Source organism: Peromyscus eremicus, chromosome 8a (assembly GCF_949786415.1).
Source record: "Peromyscus eremicus chromosome 8a, PerEre_H2_v1, whole genome shotgun sequence".
In the NCBI taxonomy this organism is placed as follows: Eukaryota; Metazoa; Chordata; class Mammalia; order Rodentia; family Cricetidae; genus Peromyscus; species Peromyscus eremicus.
Genome location: NC_081423.1, coordinates 83709990 through 83722040, shown reverse-complemented (window position 1 = coordinate 83722040; position 12051 = coordinate 83709990). Strand labels below are relative to the sequence as shown.

At 50.1% G+C, this 12051-nt stretch overlaps 2 protein-coding genes across 2 annotated transcripts; both read right to left on the bottom strand.

The window, feature by feature from the left end:
- Nucleotides 1-2391: 2391 nt before the first annotated feature.
- LOC131917767 (membrane primary amine oxidase) lies at nucleotides 2392-4398 on the bottom strand. The gene has a single exon (XM_059271841.1). The coding sequence runs from the start codon at nucleotides 4018-4020 to the stop codon at nucleotides 2407-2409; it is 1614 nt and encodes a 537-aa protein (XP_059127824.1). The 5' UTR covers nucleotides 4021-4398; the 3' UTR covers nucleotides 2392-2406.
- A 202-nt stretch (nucleotides 4399-4600) lies between these two features.
- On the bottom strand, nucleotides 4601-10464 carry Aoc2 (amine oxidase copper containing 2). The gene is made up of 4 exons (XM_059271840.1): nucleotides 8121-10464; nucleotides 5944-6229; nucleotides 5622-5754; nucleotides 4601-5360 (listed from the first exon to the last, which is right to left on the bottom strand). Exons 1-4 carry the CDS (start codon nucleotides 9709-9711, stop codon nucleotides 5094-5096), a joined length of 2277 nt encoding a protein of 758 aa, XP_059127823.1. The 5' UTR covers nucleotides 9712-10464; the 3' UTR covers nucleotides 4601-5093.
- Nucleotides 10465-12051: the final 1587 nt, after the last annotated feature.

Below are 12051 nucleotides of genomic sequence, written 5' to 3'. Positions count from 1 at the left end.
GCTGCAGAAGCAGCAGGCTGGTGTGCGTGGGACAGCTCTCTGTACACAGAGTGGGTCCCAGAACTAAAAGCATCAAGAGTGGGCTGACCCTTGGCAAGCATTAACGTAAGCCTAGGAACTGTAGCCATGTGGTTGGATTCTACAGGAGGTAATGTATGGTAACTGCTTTTTCAAGTATGTTTGAGAATGTGTCACCCAGACACGTTAGAGAATAAGGATAAACCTGAAGGTCACTGACCTCCATTTGTTAACAGTAGTAGCATGCCAGCTAAGCCTTTTCATTTTCACAATCCTCCTCAAGCTGCTGTAGTACCTACTTTTCAGGAGTAGCTCTGTGCAACATTTATTGGCCTCCTGAAATTCATTTAGCCCCCTTTGAAGATACCTTAAAATTTATGAGCTGGAATGTAGCCATTATGAGACCATTAGTTATGCTCCTTGTGAGCTGCCTGTTTTTTCTTTATGGTTCTTGGTTGTTCTTTTGCAGAGCTACCAGCTTAAGTTGTGCTGGGATCAAGAAACATGGGCCTTGGCGGTTCATGTTCCTGGAGTTGTATCCATGCCAGTGGATGCCCACACGCTCCAGAAGAAAATTTGACATCGCTGCTGCCATTGTTGCTGATATAGCAGTGGCAACCACCGCTGCTACTGTTTCTGGGATTACCATTTCATAATTGCTTACTACAGCTAGCACAGTGGCAGCAAAAGTAGCTACCACAATTAGTTAATTTTTCATTCTATTGTGCATGATAAATTTAATGCAATAGTTATATACAGTTCAATTGGCCTTGAAAATTATAAATTTATAAACTCAAGATCCATTTGCTTTTGGGATACCATCTTACAAGGACTCCAATTTGCAATAAGGCTTGTTAAGGAAGGGAATGGCTCAGTTGCCTTTAGCCTACTGGCTATGGGTGGGTTAGGACTTCTGTTGGTCTTTTCTGTGTCAAACACACAGATTGCAAGCCCAGCGCCACTTTGAGATCTTTGGCAGCAATTAATTCTTCAGCTCACACATGATTGAGCTTGTATGATAATGAGTATTCAGAGACGAGTAATGTCTGGGGGGGTGCTCACCAACCTAAGACAGAGCTCCTGTGTGGCCTGGGCAGGCGTCTCCATGATGGGTAAGGTGACCTGCTGACGTCCCACGCAACCTAAGTCAGAAACTCATTTTCTGGTAAAAGGGGGACCTGTAGGGCCCTGGCCCCCATTTTGGGTAACTGTTGTCTTGCTTGCTGATCTTGACCTTGATATCCTCCCTATGCTAATTCCCTGCCGGGTTCCACCCTCCTGAATGCTTAAGGGAAGTTCCTTGTCTGTGTATCCTGCATAATGGATGTTAACAGCTTAGATGCAAGATTGTAAATCATCGGTAAGGAACTTCTGCCCTCTGGGGTTCTCCCATTGTGCTGTAAGCCTGTATTTAAGACCTCTTCCCTCCTTCAATAAATGGCATTCAGCAATAAATAAATAAATAAATAGATAGATAGATAGATAGATAGATAGATAGATAGATAGATAGGTAGGTAGGCAGATAGATAGATAGATAGATAGATAGATAGATAGATAGATAGATAGATAGATAGATAAAGAGTGGGCTGACACTGGGCAGTGGTGGCGCACACCTTTAATCCCAGCACTCAAGAGGCAGAGGCAGGCGGATCTCTGTGAGTTCAAGGCTAGCCTGGTCTAGAAAGCGAGTTCCAGAACACCCAGGGCTATACAGAGAAATCCTGTCTCAAAACACAAGAATGGAAAGAATGTGACTCTGTGAGAACTCTGAGGTATTTCATATTCAGAACAGAAAAAAAAAAATCAGGTGATGATTCATTGTAGGGGAGAAAAAAGGGAAAGATGATCTTCAGGAAATCATGGAGCCTTGGCTGTCAGTGTGACCACAAACTCCAGGAGCCTTCTAGAACTCTCCACAGTATTTACTATACCACTGCACTGAAGTGAATGGCGTCCAGAAAGAAATGAAAAACCAGGGAAGAGGAGGGCCCGACTCCCAAAGAAATGCAGAGGAATGGCTGTTCCAGGCCTGACTTGCATGCCCAGGGACTCAGCAAACCCAAACACATCCTCCAACACTGCTGCACCACAGGCCTGACAGAGCTGAGCTGGAAAACAAACAGCTGCTTGCTTGAACAGAGGCCCACGTAAGCTCAAGAGACTCTGTGAAAGCAGATCCTGCCTTCTCCCTGAGCTTAGCCATTCCCAAGATTTCCTAAGGAGGTCACATGTATAGAAACTGGCAGCTTTGCACCCAGCTAGGCAGCTAAGATCCAAGTAAAACCCCGTTGCCATCTCTCTCCCAGCCAGCCCAAAAGGAAACCTGAAAACCCAAATCTTTCTTTTGTGAATGACACTTACTCCCCTCCTGGAAGACCCTTATCTCCCTCAGGATATCTTACCTGCCACATCCAGGTCCACTTTGTAGTGAGCACTGTGGGCATGCACCGTGCCCAGCGTGTGCTCCCCAACTCGGTTTCCAAACCTTTCACCAGCACCGAAGAAGAAGGCTGAGCTGATGTAGCCTGTGGCATGGAATTTGACTTCTATGGCCCCGTTGGGGTGGAAAATCATGTCCCACACATAGTCATAATTGAGCAAGGTAGCCACAGATCTGACCACGAGCACAGTCTCCACAACACCTCCAAAATAGTGGGAGTAGAAATCTGAGTGGTGTCGCCGTAGCGGGAGGCCCTGGTTCTGTTCAAACACACAAAATGCATCGCGTAGTGTCTTGGGGGCCTGAGATTCCTGAAGGAAATGCCAGTCCATGTAGGTGGCGAGGTAAGGACAGTCCACCCCACGGGTCAGGGAGGTAGAGTATTTGCCAATGCCAAAGCTACTGTCCATATAGCAGGTCGTCATTGCTGCTGGTGAATTGCCACCATACAGGGCTATGGCCTCCTGGACACTGATTTCATAGGCCACTCTCTCCCCTTGAAAGCGGATATCAAAGACCCTTGGGCCACTGAAAGCTCCAAGGCCAAAAGAGAAAGTCCACAAAGAGGAGGCCACTCGATTCCCCTGGACACTGAAACGGGGTCCCTGGGGATGAAACTGCAGGGGGGGAGCTGGACCTGGCGGCACTGAGGACTTTAGGGACCAGGACCCACCTGTGCCATTGGCTGGTACCACCATCACATTTACCTGGCCGGCCTCAAACTGGTCCTCCAGATTAACCAGACTCTCAAAGTAGCGGCCTTGATAAAATACCTTCCGGATGGTCCATAGGGCAGGGTCCAGGGCCTTGTGGTCTATCAGCAGCTCCAAGCCAATAGGGTGTAGGTAAAAACCAGCCCCTGAGAGGTTGTAGTACAAACCAAACCAGGTAGCCCGGTCCCCTGATTGCAGACCACGGGGGGCTGAAGTCATTTCTAGCAGGTTGTGTCCCCCGTGTTTGTAGAAGCAACAATGATGGAGGAGCCCAGAAATCTTGGGCAGCTCTCTGTGGAAGATCATTTGCTCGATATCCATATACTCTCTGGCTAGCACAGGACGCCGGTAATAGGGTATAGGCCCACCATGACGCTCCACAGTCACATCCCGCATGTAGGATGGGTGAGGCAGGGGCCCCACCACCAGCTCAGTCACATTGGGCTGGGGTTGTGCACCAAAGAAGATGATGGCCAGTGCCTCCCGGGCAGGTGGGGGCCCCCCTCTGTCCAGGTGGGCCAGGGCTGCAGCCTTAGCAGGCAGCTGCAGCTCCACTGAGAAGACACAGTTGTCCGAGGGCCGAGCCTGGGCTGCATCCACCAGCCCTGGTCCCAGGTGCTTGGTCAGAAAGCTCACCACAGCTGTCAGCTCCTCAGGGCTCAGGTCTGCAAACAGCTGGCTCTGGCCAGGATTGATCCAGGGCTGGGCACTAGGAGGAATGGAAGGGCAATGGGGAGGTTGGCCCAGTCCACCTCCATCTCCGCTCCTACCGGCTAACAAGACACAAACCAAGGCAAAGATGGTGATGGCAGCCAAAGCCAGAAGCACCAGGGTGGTCTTCTGGGTCATCGTTCTTGAAGACAGACAGGCTTTTAGCAGAAATGGACTCCTCTTGCTTAGGAGTCTGGACGCTAGCAGAATGCCTTTGTTTTCTGATGCTTTTGCTGAGGGTGGGGAGCAGGGAGGCTGGAGCCCGAGTTGGGAGGCGGGTCTGAGCTGGCGGCAGTGATATCCACAGACCTTACATGGCTTTGTCCTCCAGCTTCCAAATCAGACTCTGCTCTCTGGGTCAGGGTTTGGGTTGAGAGAAGGGGGAGGAATCCAGCCTGTGCATGGAAACCCACTACCAGTAAGGAGTGGGGTCTGCTCCATATGCCTGTGCCCCTCAGACCAAGTTCCTCCCCAACTCCCACCTTCCTAGGGCCAGAAGCTTTCTCTGCTTTCACTGTGAAGCATTGTTTTGCCAAGGAAACCCCCACTTCCAGCCTCTTTCCCAAGAAACATTCCTTGGCCAGGTCTACACTCCCTCCCTGTGGATCTTTCTGTTGCTAAATTTCCTTGGCTAGGGTTCTTAATATTCTCCTGGGAACTCCACATGCTTTAAAAAGCCAAACAGAATAAACTCAAGTCAAATTTTTGCAAACCGTTTTATTATGAATTACACATAACAACCATTCTTTTTAGATACACACGCATAAGATAAGGCCTGGTATAATGTGAACCCCAGCAAGTTTTGAAATGGTAGGATTTGTGGTATTTTGTTTGAGTATTCCAAAACCATTTTTTAAATAAATTATCATTTAAATAACTAGCAGGAGCCGGGAGCAGTGATGCATGTCTTCAACCCCAGCAGTGCAGAGGCAGAGGCACACAGATCTCTGCCAAGCTGAAGCCAGCGTGGTCTATCTGGCACGTTCCAGGACAGCCAGGGCTACACAGAAAGACCCTGTCTCAAACAGAAACAAACAAACAACAAAACAAAACACAGGAGGCAAGAACCAACCCTGAAGAAGAAACCCAAGGGTTTAGTGTGGAAAGAGGCTGTTTTCTAAGGAACAGAGGGTGGGGACCTGGGGAGGGGGCAGGTAGAACAGAGGAGGTGCATGCACCTCACTCCCTGGGGTCTTACCACATCCTCAGGCCTATAAGCCTTCATAAGAAAAGGAGGGCAAGTTAGGGACACAGGCTGCCAGCTGTGGGACACAGGCCACAGGGTTGACACTGCAGAGCCCCGCATCCTGGTCCCTCTCAAAGTAGACGCTGCCTGGAGAGAGGATAGAGGGATCTTCATCGAAGAAATTGTAGGGTCGGAGCAAGAAGCCCACGCTGTTCCCCACAGTCACTGTGTTGGGGATGTCCTCGGCATGGGGGATGTGCAGGAAACTGGTTGTCACCCAAGCCACCAGATCCTGTAGGAAGGAGAAGAGGGAGGCCTTTGGAGGCAAAGACTCTCCTCTTAGCCGCAGTTTCTCAAGCCCCAGCCTGGCTTCTGCCTCTGCCAGCCATATTCCTACACAGAACACCTCATGACCTGTGAAGGGAGCTGGCAGGGTGCCAGTGTCCTGACTAATTCCCCCCAGGAGGGATGACCTCTATTGGGCAGAGGCTGGATGGCCAAGATGCCAGGAAAAGAGAAGAAGGCCTTCTCCTCTATCTCGGAAGCCACCGACCTCTCCTAAGAGGGTTTCATTGTTGATGAAGTCAGCAAAGGCCGTCTTCGTCGAGGTCCGCAAGTCGTTCTGGTAATAGATGCTGCTGCTGTGGCCCTCTTCCTCCTTCCTCTGGGTCACCACAAGCTGGTATCTGACCAGGAATGGTAAGAAGGTAATGTTGGAAAGATCAGAGCTTTACTGGCCTACAAGGCCCTTGGCTCAGATTCTGAGACCATTTCCCATCCCACATCTACTGGAATCTGAAGGCAGGTCCAGGGTCTGTGAGTGCTTTTGGGGGACAGAGTCCTTCCCTCCCACCCATTCCCAGGGCCCTCCTCACCTCCCCCAGCTGAGAGCCCTTTCCATGTCGCTCTTCAAAGGTACATGGACACCAAGAGGGCTGTGGATCTGGATTCGGTACCCACGCTGGTGGCCCCAGGCATTGGTCTGGTTGGTAGCCAGGTAAAGGTATCGAGGAAGGGGGCTCCCCCAGGAAAATGCAGCCAGGTCCTCCCTGCTCAGGACCTGCCTGGTCAGCTGTAGGCGCTGTAGCTGATGCTCCGGGTTCCAGGGAGCTGCCACAGGCTTAAACACCGTATCTTCAGCAACCACCCAGTTTTTCAAACCTGTCCGGGTAGGAAAAGGGAGAGTTCTACACTGCAGTGAGGTTGCTGGCACAGGATCCTTGGACTCGTCTTGATGCCTGTATTTCTGGCCTGACCGAAGGCATCAGAGTACCCTGTGCTGGAGTCACGCGCTTAGGCAAGTGCTGGCCTGGTTTCTTCCAACCCACCATTTCAATCGGATAACCACTAGTCACATGTGGCTACATACACTAAAACTTCAGTTCTCCAGTCACACCAGCTGTATTTAAAGAGCCCAGTATTGCTAAGCATAGTGGTACATACCTGCAATCCAGCACCTGGGAGGCAGAGGCAGAAGATGATTGCAAAGTCAAGGCCAGACTGATCTACATAGAGAGCTCCAAGACAATCAGGGCTACAGTGAGACCCTGTCTTTAAAAAAAAGAAAAAAAAAAAAAAAAGGGAAAAAAGGGAGTATGTCCAAAGCCAGTCTACTATACAGAGCAACCCAGTTTGAAATCAACCGCTTGGCAGTCACATACAGCTAGAGACTCTTATGGCCAGCCACAACACACAAGGTTATTAGCATCGGCCTACATAGACCCTAGAGCAGTTTGCTTCTGACTCTCACCTTCTGAATCTGTGGCAAGCACAATATCGTTTTATGCCTATGCTCAATACACGGAAAAGCACATAAGCTGACTGAAACATTCCTGTGACTTGACTACGAGAGACCTGACGTGACCTGGAAAACCCAGTCCTCTTCCATGGCCGCTGCATATTCCTCCCAGCTCTAGGACTCCATTCTCTCAGCTACTGCCAATGTCTTTCGGAAGTAAGCTTCATGGCTTTCCATTACCAAGGAGCTTCTCAAATCCTAGCATGCACCCAAACCCTGCATCTCCCAAAACAGTACTTGATCACTTTTTCCTCAAGGGTCAGGACATTTGGTTCCCTTAATGTGACCATGATACACACATGAGAAACCTAGTATCTGGTAGCAGGCTCTTTTATGCCCAAAGATGTTGAGAATTTTCCAATTGGAGAGTCACAGTCTAAGTGTGTCAGATTATAATCTATGGCCATCATGTTAGTTTTTGTTCTCCTGCTCCCTATCACCCCCCCACCAAAAAGCCACCACCAAGTATAGTGTGCAAGACACACATTCCAGGGCTTCATGCTCAAGAGAAGTTTCACAAGACATATGCTTTGTCAGACACTACGCTTGGGCAGCCACTTCCTGTTCCATCTCCACTGCCTTCCTCAGTTTCCCCAACTGTGAAATTGAGGTCTGGTAGGTTTTTCTTTCTGGGTCCACATCTGTGCTTTATGAGTTTGTTTTCTCTCCTCCACAGAATCTGCATTAGCAGCAAGCTCCAGGCTTGCTGGAAGAGGGGACTGTTCATAGTGATGACAGGAGAGGGTGGCCTGCCCCACAGTGGGTCACTAACCGCAGAGCCACACCCAATCCCGACACCCTCCCTCCCCACATACACAACACAGCATCCCTACTCTACTGAAAACTCCTCAACCTGACTTTTGGTTACCTCTGCTCAGGTCCATGCCCCACCCAACCACCCTAGGCTCAAGTAACCAAGTGCTGGCTGGCTCTAGCCTCATCCAACTCCCACTGGGTCAATTCACTGACCCAGATGGTCCCCCGAGGCTAAGGGAGCCAGGCATAGCCATTCCATGTAAATAGTCTCACAACTGTAAATCTGGGGGGAGGGGCCAGAGGGTGGGAGCTGGGCAAATCAAAGTTTCCGTCTTTGGCCAGATACCCAGCTGTGATTGCAGTGGCACTCAGACAATCCTCCCTTCCCCTTCTGGCAACCGGAAGGGTTAGAATGTCCTCTTAACCTTTCAGATTGCAGCCTGATCTGGGGGCTTCCTGCCCTACTGCTGATCTTCAAGCCTCAGCCCAAAAACTCACCTGCCACATCCAGGTCCAGTTTGAAGTGGAAAGCATGTGTATGCACTGCCCCCAGCAGTCTGTCTCCCACGCGGTTCCCAAAGAGGAGGCTCTCGGTTCCTCCACTCAGGAAAGCTGTGTTGATGTAGCCCGTGGCATGGACACGCCCTTCAAGTGCCCCATTTGGGTACAACATAAAGTCCCAAATGTAATCATAGTTGCCCACTGATGAAACCGACCTGACCACAAGGCTCGAGCTGGCCAAACCACCATAGAAATGACCCCCAATGTAATTGTGGTGCCTTCGAAGGGGTAATCCCTGGGCCTCCTCAAATACACACACAGCCCCTGGGAGCCGGCGGACTGCCCCTGTACCTATTAGTACGTGGATGTCCATCATTGTGGACTGATAGGGGCAGTCCACGCCCCGAACCAAGGCTCGGCTGTTTCGGCCAAGCCCATAGCTGCTGTCCAAGTAACGGATCATCATCGTCTTGGGGGAATCGGCACCATACACAGACAGGCACTCTTGGACACTGACTTCATAAGCCACACGCTCACCCTTAAACCGAATATCAAAAAGTCTCAAACCAGTGAACACCCCATGACCGAAGGTAAATGTCCAGAGGGGGGATACCACCGAGTTTCCCTGTACATTGTACTGGGGACCCTGGGATGAGAACTGTAGAGGGGGATGAGGGGGGTCTGGAGTGACTCGAGACCTCAGGGAGGAAGCCCCATTTGGTGTGGGTAGAGGGACCTGAACCACTTCTAGGCGGCCAGCCTTAAATTCCCATTCCAGTTGGGCCAAGTCTGCATAGTAGTGCCCAAAGTAGAAGACCTGCCGGACCACCCAGTGGGCAGGGTCCAGGGCTCTGTGGTCCAGCAGTAGCTCCAACCCCACAGGGTGAAGGAATATTCCAAGACCTGAGATGTTATGGTAGAGGGCTATCCAGGTAGCCCGGTCCCCTGAACGGAAGCCACTAGCAGAAGAATGCAGAGGTGCCAACGTGGAGCCATTGTAGTTCAAGACAGAAGCCAGAAAGGTGGGTGCCTTCGGGAGCTCCACTTCCTTCAAATACCTCCAAATCTGAACAAACTCAGCTGCCAGTGTGGGACGCCGGTAATAGGGTATAGGCCCACCATGACGCTCCACAGTCACATCCCGCATGTAGGATGGGTGAGGCAGGGGCCCCACCACCAGCTCAGTCACATTGGGCTGGGGTTGTGCACCAAAGAAGATGATGGCCAGTGCCTCCCGGGCAGGTGGGGGCCCCCCTCTGTCCAGGTGGGCCAGGGCTGCAGCCTTAGCAGGCAGCTGCAGCTCCACTGAGAAGACACAGTTGTCCGAGGGCCGAGCCTGGGCTGCATCCACCAGCCCTGGCCCCAGATGCTTGGTCAGAAAGCTCATCACAGCTGTCAGCTCCTCAGGGCTCAGGTCTGCAAACAGCTGGCTCTGGCCAGGGTGTGTCCAGGGATGAATTCTGGGAGGTATGGAGGGGCACCGAGGAGGCTGGCTGGAACTGCTTTGCCTGGTCAGCAAGACATACGCCAGAGCAAGGACAGTAAGTAGAGACAGCACCAGAAAGCCCAGCACCACCTTGAGATTCATGGTTGATGCTGAGCTGCGATCAGTCCCAAGAGCCGCTCTGTTCCATTTCTGACATCAGGGCAGGGCTTATATTCAGTATGATGGAGAGGAATAGACAAAACTCCACCCCATGGGCTGGTCGGGAACTTTCTGTCCTGTGGTTTGGCTCAAGATGTTACTTCCACACGCACAGCTTGTTCCTTCCCTAAACTCCGACTGCTAACAGTCACTAACTACGACATTCCATCATTTAGACAATTACCTTGTAACCTTAAACAGTTCTGAGATGGCAATTTTGATGCATAATCCTTTCCTTGTGTTACACACAAGTACTACTAAAATGCCTGTTTGGCAGAATGATGCCCGACCAATAGTTCCTGGATCCTCTGCCCAGTTCAGTAGTAAGCACTCAGCTCTACCTGGGACCTAATGCAGTACCTGACGTGGGACTCTCGGGCCTTATTCTATCCAGTCAGTGAGAAAACACTGGCTGAGGTTCTGGACTTTGTGTTCAGATTTGTACAATGAACCCATCTAAGTTGTATAGCCTTAAAGGAACTACTTATCTTTGAGTTTCTCGATTATAAAGGCACAGTGGGGCACGGTCACTTATGTCTACAATCTTAGCACTCAAAAGAGGATTATTGGGAGTTCAAGACCAGCTAGACTACACAGTGAATTATAGGTCAACCTCAGTGACAACCTGCCTTAAGACATAAAACCTGCCTAAAATAAGACATAAAAGTATTCTACACATTTTGATTAAAATGTAGTAATACATTTTAATGTATTACACCACCAGACGTGGTGGCGCACATCATTTAATTCTAGCACTCAGGAGGCAGAGACAGGTGGATCTCTGAGTTCGAGGCCAGCCTGGTCTACAACGTGAATTCCAGGACAGCTAGGACTGTTACACAGAGAAAACCAAAAAATAAAATAAAATAGCCGGGTGGTGGTGGTGCGTGCCTTTAATCCCAGCACTCAGGAGTCAGAGGCAGGAAGATCTCTGTGAGTTTGAGGCCAGCCTGGTCTACAGAGTGAGTTCCAAGATAGCTAGAGCTACACAGAGAAACCCCGTCTCGAAAAAACAATAAAGTAAAATAAATGTGGTCATACACCCAAGTGCTTAGTAATCCCACAAGCAGGCAGGCAGAAGCTGCTTGCTAGCTAGTGGCACTAAGCTCTGGGATAGAACAGACAGATGTCCCTTCCTTGCTGGAGACCTTAAAGCTCTGCAGACAAAGTCTTACTGGAAAAGGGGAGAGTATTTATTTCAGAGGGACATGAGCCTCCTATGAGCCCTTTGACTCATTTTAAACCAATCCCTGGGGTCCCCTCAAAGAAGTTCAAGCATTATGTAGTAAGGAAAGTTATTATGACGGAAAAAGGAAAACTAGACAGGGCGAGCCTGAGCCGCTGTTCCCACATGGAGCCACAGCGACCTCTGCTGGTAGCTCATGGGTATCACCGGGAAGGATGGACAGAGGCAGCCTCAGTTCCTGGAAAGGCTTTCACAGAATTCAGCTTCAACACAAAGCAGGAGCCACCTCCCTCCCTGGTCAGAGGCTTCACTCCTGCCACCATGATGAGAAAAGGAGCATTCAATAGCAAATGTACACCCAACAGATTGGCTAGAGCATCTGTGAAGGTGGGTGTCTGAATGCTCACACATGCCCACTATGTCCCTTAGTCACCAGAGTACGGCACCAGGGCCTGCAGCTTTAGAAAGAGGTCAAAGTACCTGTATTTTTAATAATTTCTTGACATGGTAAAAGAATTGTACATTACAATCCAAGGGTGGTGGGGTGAGGAGGGGCAGTGGAACAGTCAAACAAAAAGGGAGGCTGAGAAATACCTGGTGGGAGGAGGGAAGAAGGGCTTAGCTGAGGGATCTGAGGGTGGGTAGGAGTACTGCCCAACTAAAATGCAATTGGTTTGTTACTGAGCACTATTCATGGGAAGAGAGCATCCTGACTCCTTTCCTATCGAATACTGGGAGTGAAAATGATGCATCCCAGGTGGAGTATGATTGGGAGTTGGAAGACAGAGGAATAAAAACCAGAGAGACACTGAGAGTCACTGGCAGGTTAACTGCAGATACCAACTCTCACTTAAAAAGCTGGCGGTTGATGGGGTTAACACAAAAGCTGTAACAAGTGGTATCTCTGGAAGATTCGAAAGAGGCGGCAACTCTTCTATGGATTTGACCTTCGCAGCATATTTATACACACACGAACACACACACGTGCACGTGTGTGTGCACAGACACATATACACACGAATTTCTGCTTTCCCTGGAAGCACAATACTATAAATATGAGAACTCTTTCCCAAAGGGAAAGCACAGCGAGAGTCAGC